This window comes from Chinchilla lanigera, unplaced genomic scaffold, assembly GCF_000276665.1.
Source record: "Chinchilla lanigera isolate Chin_1 unplaced genomic scaffold, ChiLan1.0 scaffold00069, whole genome shotgun sequence".
NCBI lineage: Eukaryota > Metazoa > Chordata > Mammalia > Rodentia > Chinchillidae > Chinchilla > Chinchilla lanigera.
The window spans coordinates 10,054,246-10,067,738 of record NW_004955470.1 but is presented as its reverse complement, the minus strand read 5'-3'; the positions used below and the strand labels follow the sequence as shown (position 1 = coordinate 10,067,738).

At 45.4% G+C, this 13,493-nt stretch overlaps 1 protein-coding gene across 2 annotated transcripts in view; it reads right to left on the bottom strand.

The window, feature by feature from the left end:
* Nucleotides 1–13,493, bottom strand: part of Mrps9 (mitochondrial ribosomal protein S9) — a 132,429-nt gene that overhangs the window by 98,375 nt on the left and 20,561 nt on the right. For both annotated transcript variants that reach the window (XM_005400781.2, XM_005400780.2), the window contains exons 3-4: nt 6,708–6,770; nt 6,592–6,622 (exon numbers count right to left, since the gene is read on the bottom strand). In XM_005400781.2, the coding sequence (XP_005400838.1) occupies nt 6,592–6,622; nt 6,708–6,770 (94 nt within the window). The remainder of the gene's footprint in view (nt 1–6,591; nt 6,623–6,707; nt 6,771–13,493) is intronic.

The window sequence follows — 13,493 nt, the reverse complement described above, 5'->3', positions numbered from 1 at the left end:
CTTCATTATATGCACACACACACTTGACATATACACCCATACATGCATGCATACACACACATACTTGATTTCACTGAAACTAAGGTGCCACAGATTTTACCTGCTTGTATCTAGATGTCCCCCAAAGCCTTCGGTGCTCATAGGTGAGGCACTGGGGATCATGCGTGTGTGATACTGGATTGATTGTTACGCAAACTGGTTCAGTATAGTTCTGAGTGTGGATGACAGACCTAGTAAGGAGGGAAAGCCCACCTCGGGTGTGGGCAACACCAACCAATAGGCTTGTAGCCCGGAAGAAATGAAAAGGGAAAGAGGAGAAAGGCTTACTGTTTCCTGGCTGCCCTGCCCTGAGCTTCTGTCCCCTGCCTGCCTCTCTGCCTTGGAGCGAGCTGACTACAGACAACCTCTACAAACTGTGAGCCAAAATTACCCTCTCCTTTAACTTATGGGTGATGGGTATTTTGTCCCAGTGACAAGAACGAGACGAAGGCATGTATTTATAACATACCACAAAGTAAAACACTTACTATAGCACGTACCAGAGCTTATCCTACTTGAAAAGTGCATCCTGCTGCTAGGTTTCTAAAATGTGGAAAAAATGTATCTTAGAATTCACAAAAAACTGACAGAAGCCTATGCTGGTCTGCACGCCTGGCTCTGCTACATGGCCCATCTATCCTACGGCAGGACCACCTTCTGACTATCAGAGCTTTCTGCTGAATTCTGACGTGAGGCGCTGCGAACACCCACTCCCCCCTTTGCAGAAGTCCTCGCTGCTTCTTGCACCGTGAAACTTAACAAACTGCCCCCCAAAACATACTATGACATTAACTGGTAATTTATTAATCCTGAGAACAGCAGCTTGGACTATTGTCTTCTCTTACAAGAACGTGGAATCTTTTTTCCAATTACTGAGATTTTTCACCAGTTAGTCTTACCTAAGTTTTATAATTTTCTATGTAAGTCTCTCACAGATTTTGCATATTTTTTTATTTGTAAATAGTTCAGCTCCTTTTGCTGTTCACCCTGCCTCCTCCCATTTAGTTAACTATAACAAAAAACAGACTTCAAAATCGATGACTTAACTCACTCAGGTAACGCACTGTTCTTACAGAGATTAAATATTAGGTTTCCTCAGTCAAAGGCAAGGAGAGTTTATTATTCTGGACTCTGCATTTACATACATGCACCTGCATGAAACTAAGTATGACTACTGTATTTTTAAACAAACAATCCTAAGTGGTATTACCGTGCATCTACAACACACACTACACTGTCTGTAGTTGCTTTTCCAGCCTGACTTCTCACCTGTGCTAACGTACAACAAGAGCCACCTCTTTTCACCAACTGCACATATCCCATGGCATGACTCTGATAGTTTCTTTAGCTACTTGACGATAAAGTGATAAATATGTACATTGTTTCTGATTTAGTTCTTGACAAGTAATATCTACAATTTCTAATCTCTTGGGTAACGGCCTCTTTGTTATTGTGGTACAAGATATTATCTCTGGTCTCAGATTTTCAGATGTTTACAGGCTACTTTTTCTTTTCTTCATTTATGAATTGCTTATTTTCCTTTGCTCATTTATCTACTAAGCTTTTTGGTTGTTTGTTTTTAAGAGTAATTTATTCTAAATATCATTATTTGGGTATCATGTTTCAAATTTGTTACTCTTTTTGTTAAAGAGAAGTTTTTATCTTCAAAATAGTTTATCATCTTTGCCTTTTGCTTTTTTTTTTACTTAAGGGCATAACATCTGTCATTTAAAAAATATAGATGGCTCTATATTTATTCCATTAACCACCTTATTTAATTCTGTTCTAGTTTGAATTTAATTCTAAAGATGCACCATGACTTTTAAAAGTCTTCACCCAACTGTCATCATCTCAACACAATCGAACAAGCGATTCTGTAACATCCCACTGAATGAATTAGAAGTCACCAAGTACACACATGCACATCTACATGCAGATGTAAGCACAGATCTGTACATTTGGGATTCAAGTCTTAAAATGGTTCTTGTCTGCCTAGACACAAAGACAGAGCAAGCCATTCGCCGTCACCATCCAACAGAGCCCAGCACCGAGCGTCACCACACCCCTCCCTCCACGACCATCCCTTCCTCGGCGCCTCTGGTCGCCATGGCGCCACTCCCTGCCCCGGGATTTCCAGTCAGACTGCAGCCTTCCCTGCACTGGGGCATGGTTCATAAAAGGCCCTATTGAAAACGTGTTTAGAGCCACACACACTTTCACTGTTCTGGGTTCAGACACCATTTATGGTTTAAGGTTTCTCATTCTCTCGGTGGACAATCACAGCATCTACAAAGGATCTTCCTAACTGGAGGGCACTGAAAGCCACGTGTGTTTTGCACACTCGTAAGACTTCCAAAATCCTGAGTAACAGAAACGAGTGTGGATACCTTCTCACTCCTGAGTGAGTGGAATCTAATGGTATATTTTGAAACTAATGTTTCTGTTCTTCATTACAGTCTTCCCTAAACTTTTATTTCTAGTGTAAGCATTTTTCTCAAAAAAGCAAAAGTTCACTTTTGTTAGGTGACTTTATTTTCTTCCTCTATACATATACTTTGATCTCACACAAAGAATTACATTAATAAATGTCCACTGTTAAACCACCCTTACATTCCTGGGGAAAAACGTTCTCTGCTATGCACACCAGAACTTTAAAGCTAAGCTGGGAGCTTTCCTCCTCTTTTCCCGCTCTGCGATACAAGGGGCCTTTCCTCGGAGGTCTGACAGACACGCCGACAGACCTTTCGGGCAGTGCCCTGTGTCGTGCCTTTGACTTTTCTGGGTTTGGTCTCATCTGCATTTTTAAAGCAAGACCACTGCGGCAACTGACTACTGTTAAAGCCACAAGGGTGAAAAGGTGGGCACAGACACGTCCCAAGATCACATGGGCCTGTCGGTCACTTTCTGACTACGAGTCCTTGGTAAGTTACTCAATGTACTGTACTTCCCACATCTATGAAGGGGGGAAAGTAATAGCGCGTGTTTAATAAAACCACTGTGAAGGTTTTGCTATGTGCAGAACACTGGGGACTCTGATTGGCTACTCCAATTTTATTTTTTACTTTAAAAAGAAAAACAAAAACCCCAAAAAACCCCCAATAAAAATGATACAGAATTTCAAAACAAGATAAGGAATTAACAATGGTTATTATATTACATATTGTTATCTTCAAAGTAGGTGCTCAGATTACCAGATACAGGCATGAAAAACTGACCAAAGATATAAGCACTAACTGCTCTTTTCAATGAACTAATAGAAATTAGTAGTACAATTATCTTAGCTATCTTGTGTGTATATATTCCTTCCTTTTTTTCTTTTTCCCCATCCCAGTTGTTCTTTCCTTTTGAGCAGTTTCTTTCCCTTTCACAATATCTAGCTATTCCTTGGGGGACTGTTCAAACAAATTAGAATAAAATCCGTATAATAATCTTACATTTAAAAAATATCCTCAATGTCACCATTTAAAATTCTTAGTACTATGCTTAATACTGACTGCTCAGCGGTGGTGAACTTGTCTACCCTTTGTGAGACCCGGGGTTCAATCCCCAGCACTACAAAACCTAAACTGAATAAACCCAAACAAACAAATCTAAAACCCCACTTCGTATGTTCTTTCATGCTTTTTTGTCCTTGACCAAATTGCCAGAACTGAATTGATTTCATTGTTTTTTTTTTTTTTCCAAAGAACTAGCTGTTTTATCTTACCCCTTTGTTTTAATTTTTTCACTATTAATGTATGTTTTCTACTGACTTCCTACACGGAATACTTACCTCATTTCAGCCTTTTAGAATTACCAGCAGCACACGTTTGTCTGCCTGATACCATGTCCACCCCCGACAGGGTCTGACAGGAGCTGTTCCCACTCTCATGCATCTCAAAAGCCTGTAACCATAATTCTGATTTTGTGTTTAACTCAACTGTGATATGGTTCTATTATGACAGAAAATCTAATTACTAGGATCTCTACTTTCAGATCTTGTTAGTTTTCTCTATGGTCTATGATATCATAATTCTACTAATATTCCACAGGCACCTGCATAGAAAATGTATTCCGTGCAGGCCATAGTAGCATGTCTGTAGTCCTACCCAGGTGGGAGGCTGAGGCGAGAAGATCACAAATTCGATGGCAGTCTGGCCAACTTAGCAAGGCCTGTCTCAAAGTAAAATTTAAAAAGGGAGTGGGACTGTTGCTCAGCTGTAGAGAAGAGGAGCCTGGGTTAGCTGATCAGTAAGGCAAGAAAGGGGAGTTATTTATTCTCTGTACTCTACCTCTAGCTGTAAAGTCATGCTGTGTTGTTCATATTTTACAGAATTAGTTAACAGCTTTTGCTTGACAACACTGCCACGCTAAGTGTTCAGTGCAGCGAGGCTCACGGTCAAGTCCTCCTGGGGGCTAACAGGGGTCACTGATGAAAGCGAGCACCGCTGGCTGGCAGAGCGTCTCCCAGCTCCTCCAGCCCAGGCTGCGCAGCCTCGGTGCTTCTTGCTGCGGCCGTCAGCCTGGCGTGTGTCTTCCTCTTCCCAGTATTCTGGCACTGGCAGAGCAAGATTCTTGTGTCAACTCAATTCAGAAGCTTCCACCTTTTTATAAGCGAAGTGGCCGTACAAGTAGCATAAGTATCTTGCTAATTCTAGGGGTATTACTTAAATACAGTAAACTGCAACCAGCTGAAGACGACCTTAAGATGCGGACGCCACGCAGGGATACATGGAAGTATCAGCTGTTTCATTTCAGCTTCTGCAACCATGAACTTCTAACGAGGAGAGGGTGGTACAGGACTTCAAGGACAAGCAGGTGAATCGGAAGACACACAACCGTAGAGAGGGATGGAACAAAGAGAAGGAACAGGCAGGGGGTCTGAGAGGCTGAAACCTAGAATAGGACACAAGCAAAACCCCTGCCAGGAGAGGCATTTATAAAAAAGCCCCGGCCCGAGCATCGTGCTCGGGCGCACAGCGCGGGGCTGTGCTATCCCTGTGCAACTGCTGCACGCATCCAGTGCAGCCCTCCTCACCCCAGGGCTGTTGTTAAATGTATGTCCTGCATTCTGCAGCCAAGCGTGTCTAAGTGAGGAAGCAGGAAACAGAGAATACATTTATAAAAAACTCCAACACAAGTTACCATTTCCAAGCCTGGAGTAAAACAGGAGAACAGAATGCTGAGGTACGAAAAGAGGATGTGTTAGAAACACCAACATAACAGAGCAGAAATACATTTTCTACGGAAACTTGCTTTCTTAGAAATCTCGAACTGAAAGCACATGAAGGCCGCCTGTGCGCCGAACACTCAGACTCTTCCCCACTACAGCCACACGCTTCCAGGTGCAGCGACATGTGTAGGAAAATTGCTGTTTGCCCCAAGGCCATGTATTACTGTAGTACGATCTCTACAATTACTGTCAAGGGTTTGTACATAAACAGAGGAAATTTAAGTACAAGTAGGAAAGACGCTGCTGCCTCTATGAAAACTAAGTTTAAAGTTTTAGAACTCAATGGCAAGCTGCTAAAATAAAGTTGTGTTCAACTTCAGTGTGGTTGAAGGGAAAAATCCATGGAAATACAGATGTACTCTGCACACAGACTCCTTAGCTTCTTCAAGCTCTTTGCTTCTTGGTAAGGAAATGACAGCTAAAAGTTGTTGGTGATGGGTCAGCGGCAGGTGCAAAGGAACAGGGTGTGCAGGCGGCACACCTGCAAAGCCCTCCAGCGACACACCAAGAACAGTGGGTAATCTCACTTTATATTTTGAGTTATCTTTTAAAGAGATGATTTTTATATTAATACTTTTTGAATTAACTGACAGCTACTAGCAGTCCATGCTGAGTATGAGTCTTCTAATATGCCGTAAATGCAGTGTTCATTTCCAGGCACGTTACCAGGTCCGGGGCTTGAACCACGGGCGGTACATGCACAACAGTCCCATCAGGCGGTGTGTACCACTGGGGATACAAACTGATCTAGTCGTTTTTATTGGTCTTTTTACTAATATCAGAGCCACCCGGCAGCAAGACACATCAATTATGGCTCTGTCACGAACATGTTAAACCTTGCATGTTTTCTTTAAGATGTTTTTGGTTTTTTATTTTACACATTCAAAAGACAGAAAAAACCTAGAAGAAGCCAGAGAAAACAGGGGACATAACAATGATGGCCAACTACTCATCAGCAATAACATACAGCAAGGCAGTAAATCGCATCACTGAGTAAAAGACAAAAAAAAAATCCAAGTTCGGTGAAAACATGCTTCTGAGATAATGAAAAATTAAAAGATCTCAAATAAAAAAAGTTGACTGAGTAGACAGCAGATCTATATACTAAATTCTTCCAAAAGGCAGATTAGAATGCAAATTCTTGGTGTTAAATTAGGACTGGCGTAACTGTAACTGGATCTGATCCACCGCCATCCAATCATTCCCCACCAGTCACAAAAGGTTTCTGACCTACTCCGGGAGACCTCGGCCTTGGGGAGCAAGTCCCCCGTGAGTGAGAACTGCTGTCACACCACCAGCACTGCGCCGAGAGACACGGCTTCGCTCTTCAGCAGACTTACCTCTTTGCTTGGGAAATATCTGCTCAGGATGCTGTAAAATAAATTTAAGGTGTATCAGATAATTACTGTAACACATAAACTAAGCAAAATTTAAGAAAAGAAATTAAGATAGCTACCTTCATTATTGGCCGGGCTCGTTTCTCAAACAAACCACTTGGAAAAAGGTAAGTAATAGCTCTCTGAAAAGAACACACAAAGGTTAATTAGCAAGCGTAACAAAAACAAGTTCATCTTACAATGGATAGCCACTGAACACTTAGCATATGCACGTATGCAGCAGCAGAGTTCCACCGGCATTCCCAACTCCGCAGTTCTCAGATGGGACAGTAAAGTCACCGCACACACCCTCCCCTCAAAACCCTAAGGAGCATGTGGACTACTGACAACTTTCGACTGCCAGCTCTAAACGTGTGAGCCACTGAGATCCCGCAAGCACTGTGCCTTTTCTCTGGAAGGGAAAACCAGAAGCTATCCACACAACTTGCGCAGTATAGTGTTCCCAATCGCTGCAGCCCCCCGCGGGTGGTGCAAATAGCAAAGGAAACCCTGCCGGGCACAGGCTCTGGTGTCCCCTACCAAGACACCCTGAGGTTTTTAAATGCTCTTCCACCTCTCCCCACAGGTTCGATTTGACTTCATTTTGGGGTGCAGAATGGCCGTGGGGCCCCTGCCTGCCAAGCACACACAGCCACTGAGCCACAGCCCAGCCTGCCCAGAGTTTTCCAAACCAGTTCTTTCTGCGAGGCCCCCACTGACCCGGTGACGTGCTACCTCCTGCTCGGGAACGACCTCTCAGGCTCCGGGGGCCTCCTTCGGAACCCTCTCTCCTTGTGCCACGGCAGCACGTGCGTTCTCCTTCCGCGGAGACACGTGATGATGAGAAGACTGGCTGTCCTGGGACCTTCTGCCAACCTGTGTACCCCGTGAGCTGGTGGTGCATGTGAGCCCGCGCCGCCCCGTAGAGCCTGCCCTCGGACGAGCCCTTGATGCCCATGCTGCCACGCAGAGGTGTGCTGCTCTCATCCTGCCTGTGGCCTGGGGATACGACCCCCCTCCCCCGGCCATGCTGCAGGCTCTCATTCAGCCTGACACTGGGGAGGAACAGCTTTTCGTAAGTGACACTAAGACAACTGCCACTCAGAAAATGAGAAAAAGGGACCTAAACATCACACATACAGCAGAATAAATTCCAAACCTATCAGAGAGGAAAGCACCCAAAATACAAGCATGCAAGCACTAGCACTAGACAGAAGTGAATTCATCCACAACCTTGATATGGAGAAGTCTTTCCTCACTGTGATTCAAAGTTCGGAAGCAATTAAAAAGACTGACAAATTAAACTACAGAAACAAAAGAAAAATACAGCTCAGATGTACACATGAGAAAAGTACAAACCACTGATACGGCACTTTTCATCAGACACGAGCATCCAAAGTTCAGAAGTCTGCCACACTGCTTTGAGGCTACAAAGACACACAGTGACCAAAGGCTGGCGGGACAGCGGGAGCCCACCACCCCTGCAGCGGAAGCTCATGCTGTCAAACATGCTGTCTAACAGAACCAGGTGTGCAGTGACTCCACGCCTACAAGTTCACCCCCACACACAAACCACCCGACTCAGGCTGCTCACGGGACGGTAAGACCCACACACACTCGGGGGCCACCACGCCCCCACACAGGTGAGGTTAGTGATGTGGAGGACGGTGTCCCAGGTAGTCAAATGCTGGTCACTGAGACAGAGAGGGACCCTCAGTGACACAGCATGCGAGGGAGGCACACGCACAGGGACACACACACATCAGCCTCTCTGTGCAAATGTCAAAAAAAGTTAGGGCGGAGCTGATAAAAGCTGGGTCTCTTGACAGCCGGGTAAGCAGGGTGAGTGACGGGTGTCGCAGGGTAAGACTCCGCAGGGCGCACCTGCACACACCACCAGCCCGAGGGGCAGATAAATGCTTTGCATGTCAAAGAATAAAACCGGCAGGTCAGACTCTAAAAATGTAGACAGAAACAAAAAAGTACAAAACATCTGCAACTTCACTTGGTAGTCGTGCTGTGGCTATAATTCTAACATTTTGCGATACTGGAGCAAAAATACGTATTAATTTGAGGGAGATCAAAATTTTATTGTAGAATGGAAGGTACAAATATAAAAAAAGGGAAAACCCTGGAATGCTGTTTAATTTATGCAATTTCATATACACCCATAACTACAGTATTTACTTATCTATTTGCAGTACTGGTGATTGAACCCTGGGCCCCTGCGCTGAGCTAGTCCCAGCACCCTCTTTTCCTGCGTCAGTCCCCTAGAGGGCTGGGATTCCAGGCCTGTGCAACATGCTGGTAGCATGCTCAACAAGCGGGTGTACACCTATCTAAGCCTGTGTACACACATGCACACACGTAACCCAGGGGTGGGGCCGGGAGGAGAGAAAGCTGCTTCGCAGAGTAACACTAGTGATGAAACTAGAAGGGATGACAGAAGTAGAAATGGATCTCTTTCAACTTCCAAGTCAGTCATCAATCTCAGGGAAGGTTCCTTGACAGATGCTAACGCCAACAGCAGAAGGATGATCAGGGAACAGAAAATTCACAAGGATTCCAAATGGTACCCTAAGGATTACTTCCCAGTTACAAAGGGATCGCTTTTACCAGCGACCTAGAGGTCATCACTTTAATTAACCAAGCCACTGGTCATACAGTTATCGAAACAGGGACAAGCTGATATCACCTCTAGGGAGAAGTGGTAACAAGCACACATCACCTGAGTCACGTCCTTTATACTTTGTGACTCTGGTCTTGAGGAAGCAATCAGAAAGCCAGACCAGCAGCAGCTGTACAGAGGCCTAAACTCTACAAAACTAGACAACTAATGAAGACATGTTGGGGAAAACAGCAGGAATTTACGCATAGACTATACAACATTGTCATTGAAAAATCTGGAGAATATTTAGGCATTTAAAAAAAATTATTACAATGGAAGACACGTTGCCACAAACCCCCCTCAAAATGCCCTCCTTGGTTTCTATCCCCTCATTCTTGCCACTTTCTGCAGCAGTTCTGGAAGCCTTCTTTCGTGTGTCTTTGGTGATGTTGTCATGGTTGCCTCCATGTCCTGAATTGACTAAAAATGCTTCCCTTGCACAGTCATCTTGACTTTGGGAAGAGCCACAAGTTGCATGGTGCCAGATCTGTTGAATAAGGTGAAGGCACACTGCCATGCTTTTATGAACCTACGTTTCCACTGGGTGGCACCCAGCAGCGGCATTCGGTGTATTTTCGTCACACCCTGTGAAGATACTCACGAAAGAGGACTTCCAGAGCTGCTGCAGAGAGTCGTAAGAACTCTCTGGTGGGATACGTATGGAGGCAAGGGGGAATATTTTGATGGGGATTCACGGCCACGGGTCTTTTACTGTAATAAAAAGAAAGGATGATCACAAAAACAGGATGATCATTTCTCGATCACATCATGCATGACCTTACAGAATTGTTTAGTACATGTGATACAGTACTGCAGGAGACACTGGTATGAAGGATGCATGTAGTTAGAGGTTAACATAGGATGTATATGGGAGTTATGTTTATGATATCTGCAATTCTCAATGGATATGCAAAACAACTATTTTCTATATAAAGAAAGGCATGGGAATGTGCCAAAATGCTAACAACTGGCCAATCTACGGAATGAGGGTGTGTATATTCACTGGACACTCAAATGTTACCATAATTTCAGTTTCAAAGTAAAAAGGTGGGGAAAAGGTTAAAAATCTAAACAGTGTAAAGATGCTCTCAAACTCAACCACCACTACCCACAGCCTTCTGGGCCAGCAGACTCGGGCCGTGTCTGCCCCATCCACAGCAGCTCCACGCTGCCAGATCTCAGCAGAGCCGCCCCAAAGCCAAGGCCTACGCTATGCCATGGAGAACCAGCACTGCCCAAGAGTGGAGGGTAAATCACCACAACCCAGCCAGACGGGCATCCGATTCTCTACCAAGCACCAAGCTGCTCTTGGCATTGCTTACAAACATGAAAATTAGTTTACTTGGGTGATCACAAATAGAACCCCTGGAGGAAATGAAAATTGAAGAATTCCATCCCACAGTTGGATTACTCATGAAAACTAAGCCACAGAAAAGTCACAAGAAGTTCACTGGCAAGCCTGAAACTAAACCACTGCAAAGGATGTCTAGGACTTACGGGTGACCTCTGGTTTAAAAAATGAGAATAAGCCAACAAAGAATTCACTGGAGTACTCTGAAATTCAACTGAAAGAGTCAGGAAAGGGGAGTTTGCCTTTAAAAAACTCATCTCAGTAAAAGTAAGTCGGCACATACTTTGTTACTTTACAATCCTTCCCTCTTAGTTATGAGAACACAAGATGTTTGCACCAATGCTGCGGGAAAAGCCCACGGAGCAAGACATCCGAGTACAAAGCGACCCTGCAAATTCAGTAAAGAGAACGAAAAATCAAGAATGGAAGAAAAGAGAAAGAGAGAGGGAACAGTAAGTAAACAAAGCAGTTGTCTGTAAATCAAAAAGTTAAACACACACAACAGCAAAGACAGGCGCCCTAAACGCTCCTGCCAGCCTGGGGGTTTGTGCAGAGCGGCACCCACGCAACCGACCGCTCCTTCCCTCCAGCCTCTCCCGCAGGCATTCTGCAGTTTCCACAATTTTGAAGCAAGCAAAGGACTATCTGGCTATAATGAAAAAATAACTGTGCTGTTTTCTGGGTTCCCTTAACTCCCAGTTAAAAGACAGCTGTTAAAATGCAAGTAGCAAACGCCCTTATGAAGTGAGGGGATAGGAGAGGAACAGGAGACCCCCGAGCATGGGTGGGGCAGAGCAGCACGCTGTGCTGAGGAGGGCGCTCCGCACCGCACGGCACCGCACCACCCGAGTCCTGACCAAGGCGCTGCTGAGTAGCGGGACCGGACGCAGGGTGAGTAAAGGTCCTCACGGTGTCTCATCCCAGCCAGGGCTCCAAACCCACTGCTCTGGGACTCTCACTCGCAAGGGCACAGCCTCACCTGCCTGCTGTGGGGGTGGCACCGCTCCGAGCAGGCGCTCAGTCAGCATTAAACTCACGCAAAGCACACTGCTTCTCCTTTACTATATGAAATAAAACAGCCATGCATTCATAGGCTCCATTTCACAGGTGAAAAAGAGGCCACGAAACAGCCAGTTCAGCCTCACACTGACAAACGGCAAGGCCAGAATCTGGGCGCCCCGACACGTAACTGTGGAACACAGCTTTCTTGTAGCAAGGCTCCGGCTCAGTCCTCTCCGGTACCAGGACTTCTTCACCGACACCAAGTTTGCTAAGCCGACAGCAATAAGGTTAACAGAAAGACACAGAAGAAATCCAAATGACTTTACCTTTCCTGTCAAACGCCTTTCCAGCCCACGAGCACCGGTCAGGAGTTCCAGGCCTCACTCCGAGCCGGAGGGACTGGCTCACACCTGCCTGCGCCTGCCGTCCCCAGCCTGACTGGCGCCCGGGGACGCTGAGACTTGAGGCGCACATCAGCAGAGGTCCTTGAGAAAGCCCCTTTGGAGAAGTGCGGTACCTGACCGCCCTCTCCCGCCGCTGCCCTGGCTTCCTTCATCAGCTTCTCTCAAAAGCTACCCGCTCAAGAGCTTCCTGAGCTCTCCCTGCAGACAGCAGCAACTTCATCCTCTCCACACACAGCTTTGCTCCGCTTTGGGAAAACACTTCAGTGAGATAAGATCTTTCTCCGGTTGCTCTCCTAAGCCCTTAGGCCTTCCAGAACACACAGTAACCACAAATACAATTTTCTAATGCCACAGAAAGCAGTGAGCTTGGCCTATAAAATTCACACCAAGGGGGCTGGGGATTTAGCTCAGCGGCAAAAGCGCCTGCCTGGCAAGTGCAAGGTCGTGAGTTCGGTTGCCGGTACCGGAGAAAAACCAAAACCAAAAACAAAAACAAAAACAAAAAAAAAATTTACACCAAGAAGAGTGTTTCAAATAAGGCAGTTATTATAAAGAATAAATACCAAAAATTATAGAGGGGAGCCTATTTCACATAAAATTTTAATGGGAGATGTTCAGAAATACAAGAAAAAGAAACGAGAAATCTGAAGGCACAGAAAGTGTTGGAATACTTCAGTCATTATTTAGCAGCTCTTCCATTCTGTTATTCAGAAACATCCACACTGGCACACTGGCATGACAAACAGAGAGAATGTAAATATCATCACAGGTGAGAGTCAAGCCATCCCAAGCCACAGGGGAAGGTGGAGGGAAGGCCCTGCTGCTAACCACGCCCCTCCATCCCAGGTGGGTGTGGCCTGCAGTTGGCCCCCAAGAAGCAGCAGCAGCAGCAGCAGCAGCCTCGACTCTCAAGTCCTGGACTGGAGATTCCAGCACTGATGGAGACTAGTATGAAGCAGCTCTGAGCAGGACTTAAACTAACCAATGGGCTTTTAATGTTTACTTGTGAGTCTGTCCAAAGCCTAGGCTGCTTGTCTAGAGATGGGATGCGGACTCATAGTAAGTGAACCTCTGTGAGTCATTTGTCCGTACTGAAGCCTGTAATGGCAGATGAAGTTGGAAAGCCTCAAAGGATAAGACAAGATCACAGCCAAGAACACCTGGATCCAACCTCAACTAAAGACTGTAGCCTCAGGCATCTCACTGCTGGGTGGATTAACTTACTACCTTACTTAGAGAAGTCCTTGAGTGGTTCTGCCCTTCTTGAGTACTCCTTTCCCTTCTTCTGATAACCAAATGAATAAGGCCTGCCCAGAGAAGGTCATGGTCTTAGCCCTGAGAGAATCTCAAATGCTGTAAGAGGGCTTTGATCCTCCTGGAGCACTGAAATCACTCCATTTGCCTCTTTAGCGAAGTTTAGCCTTCGCTATACTTTCATTTG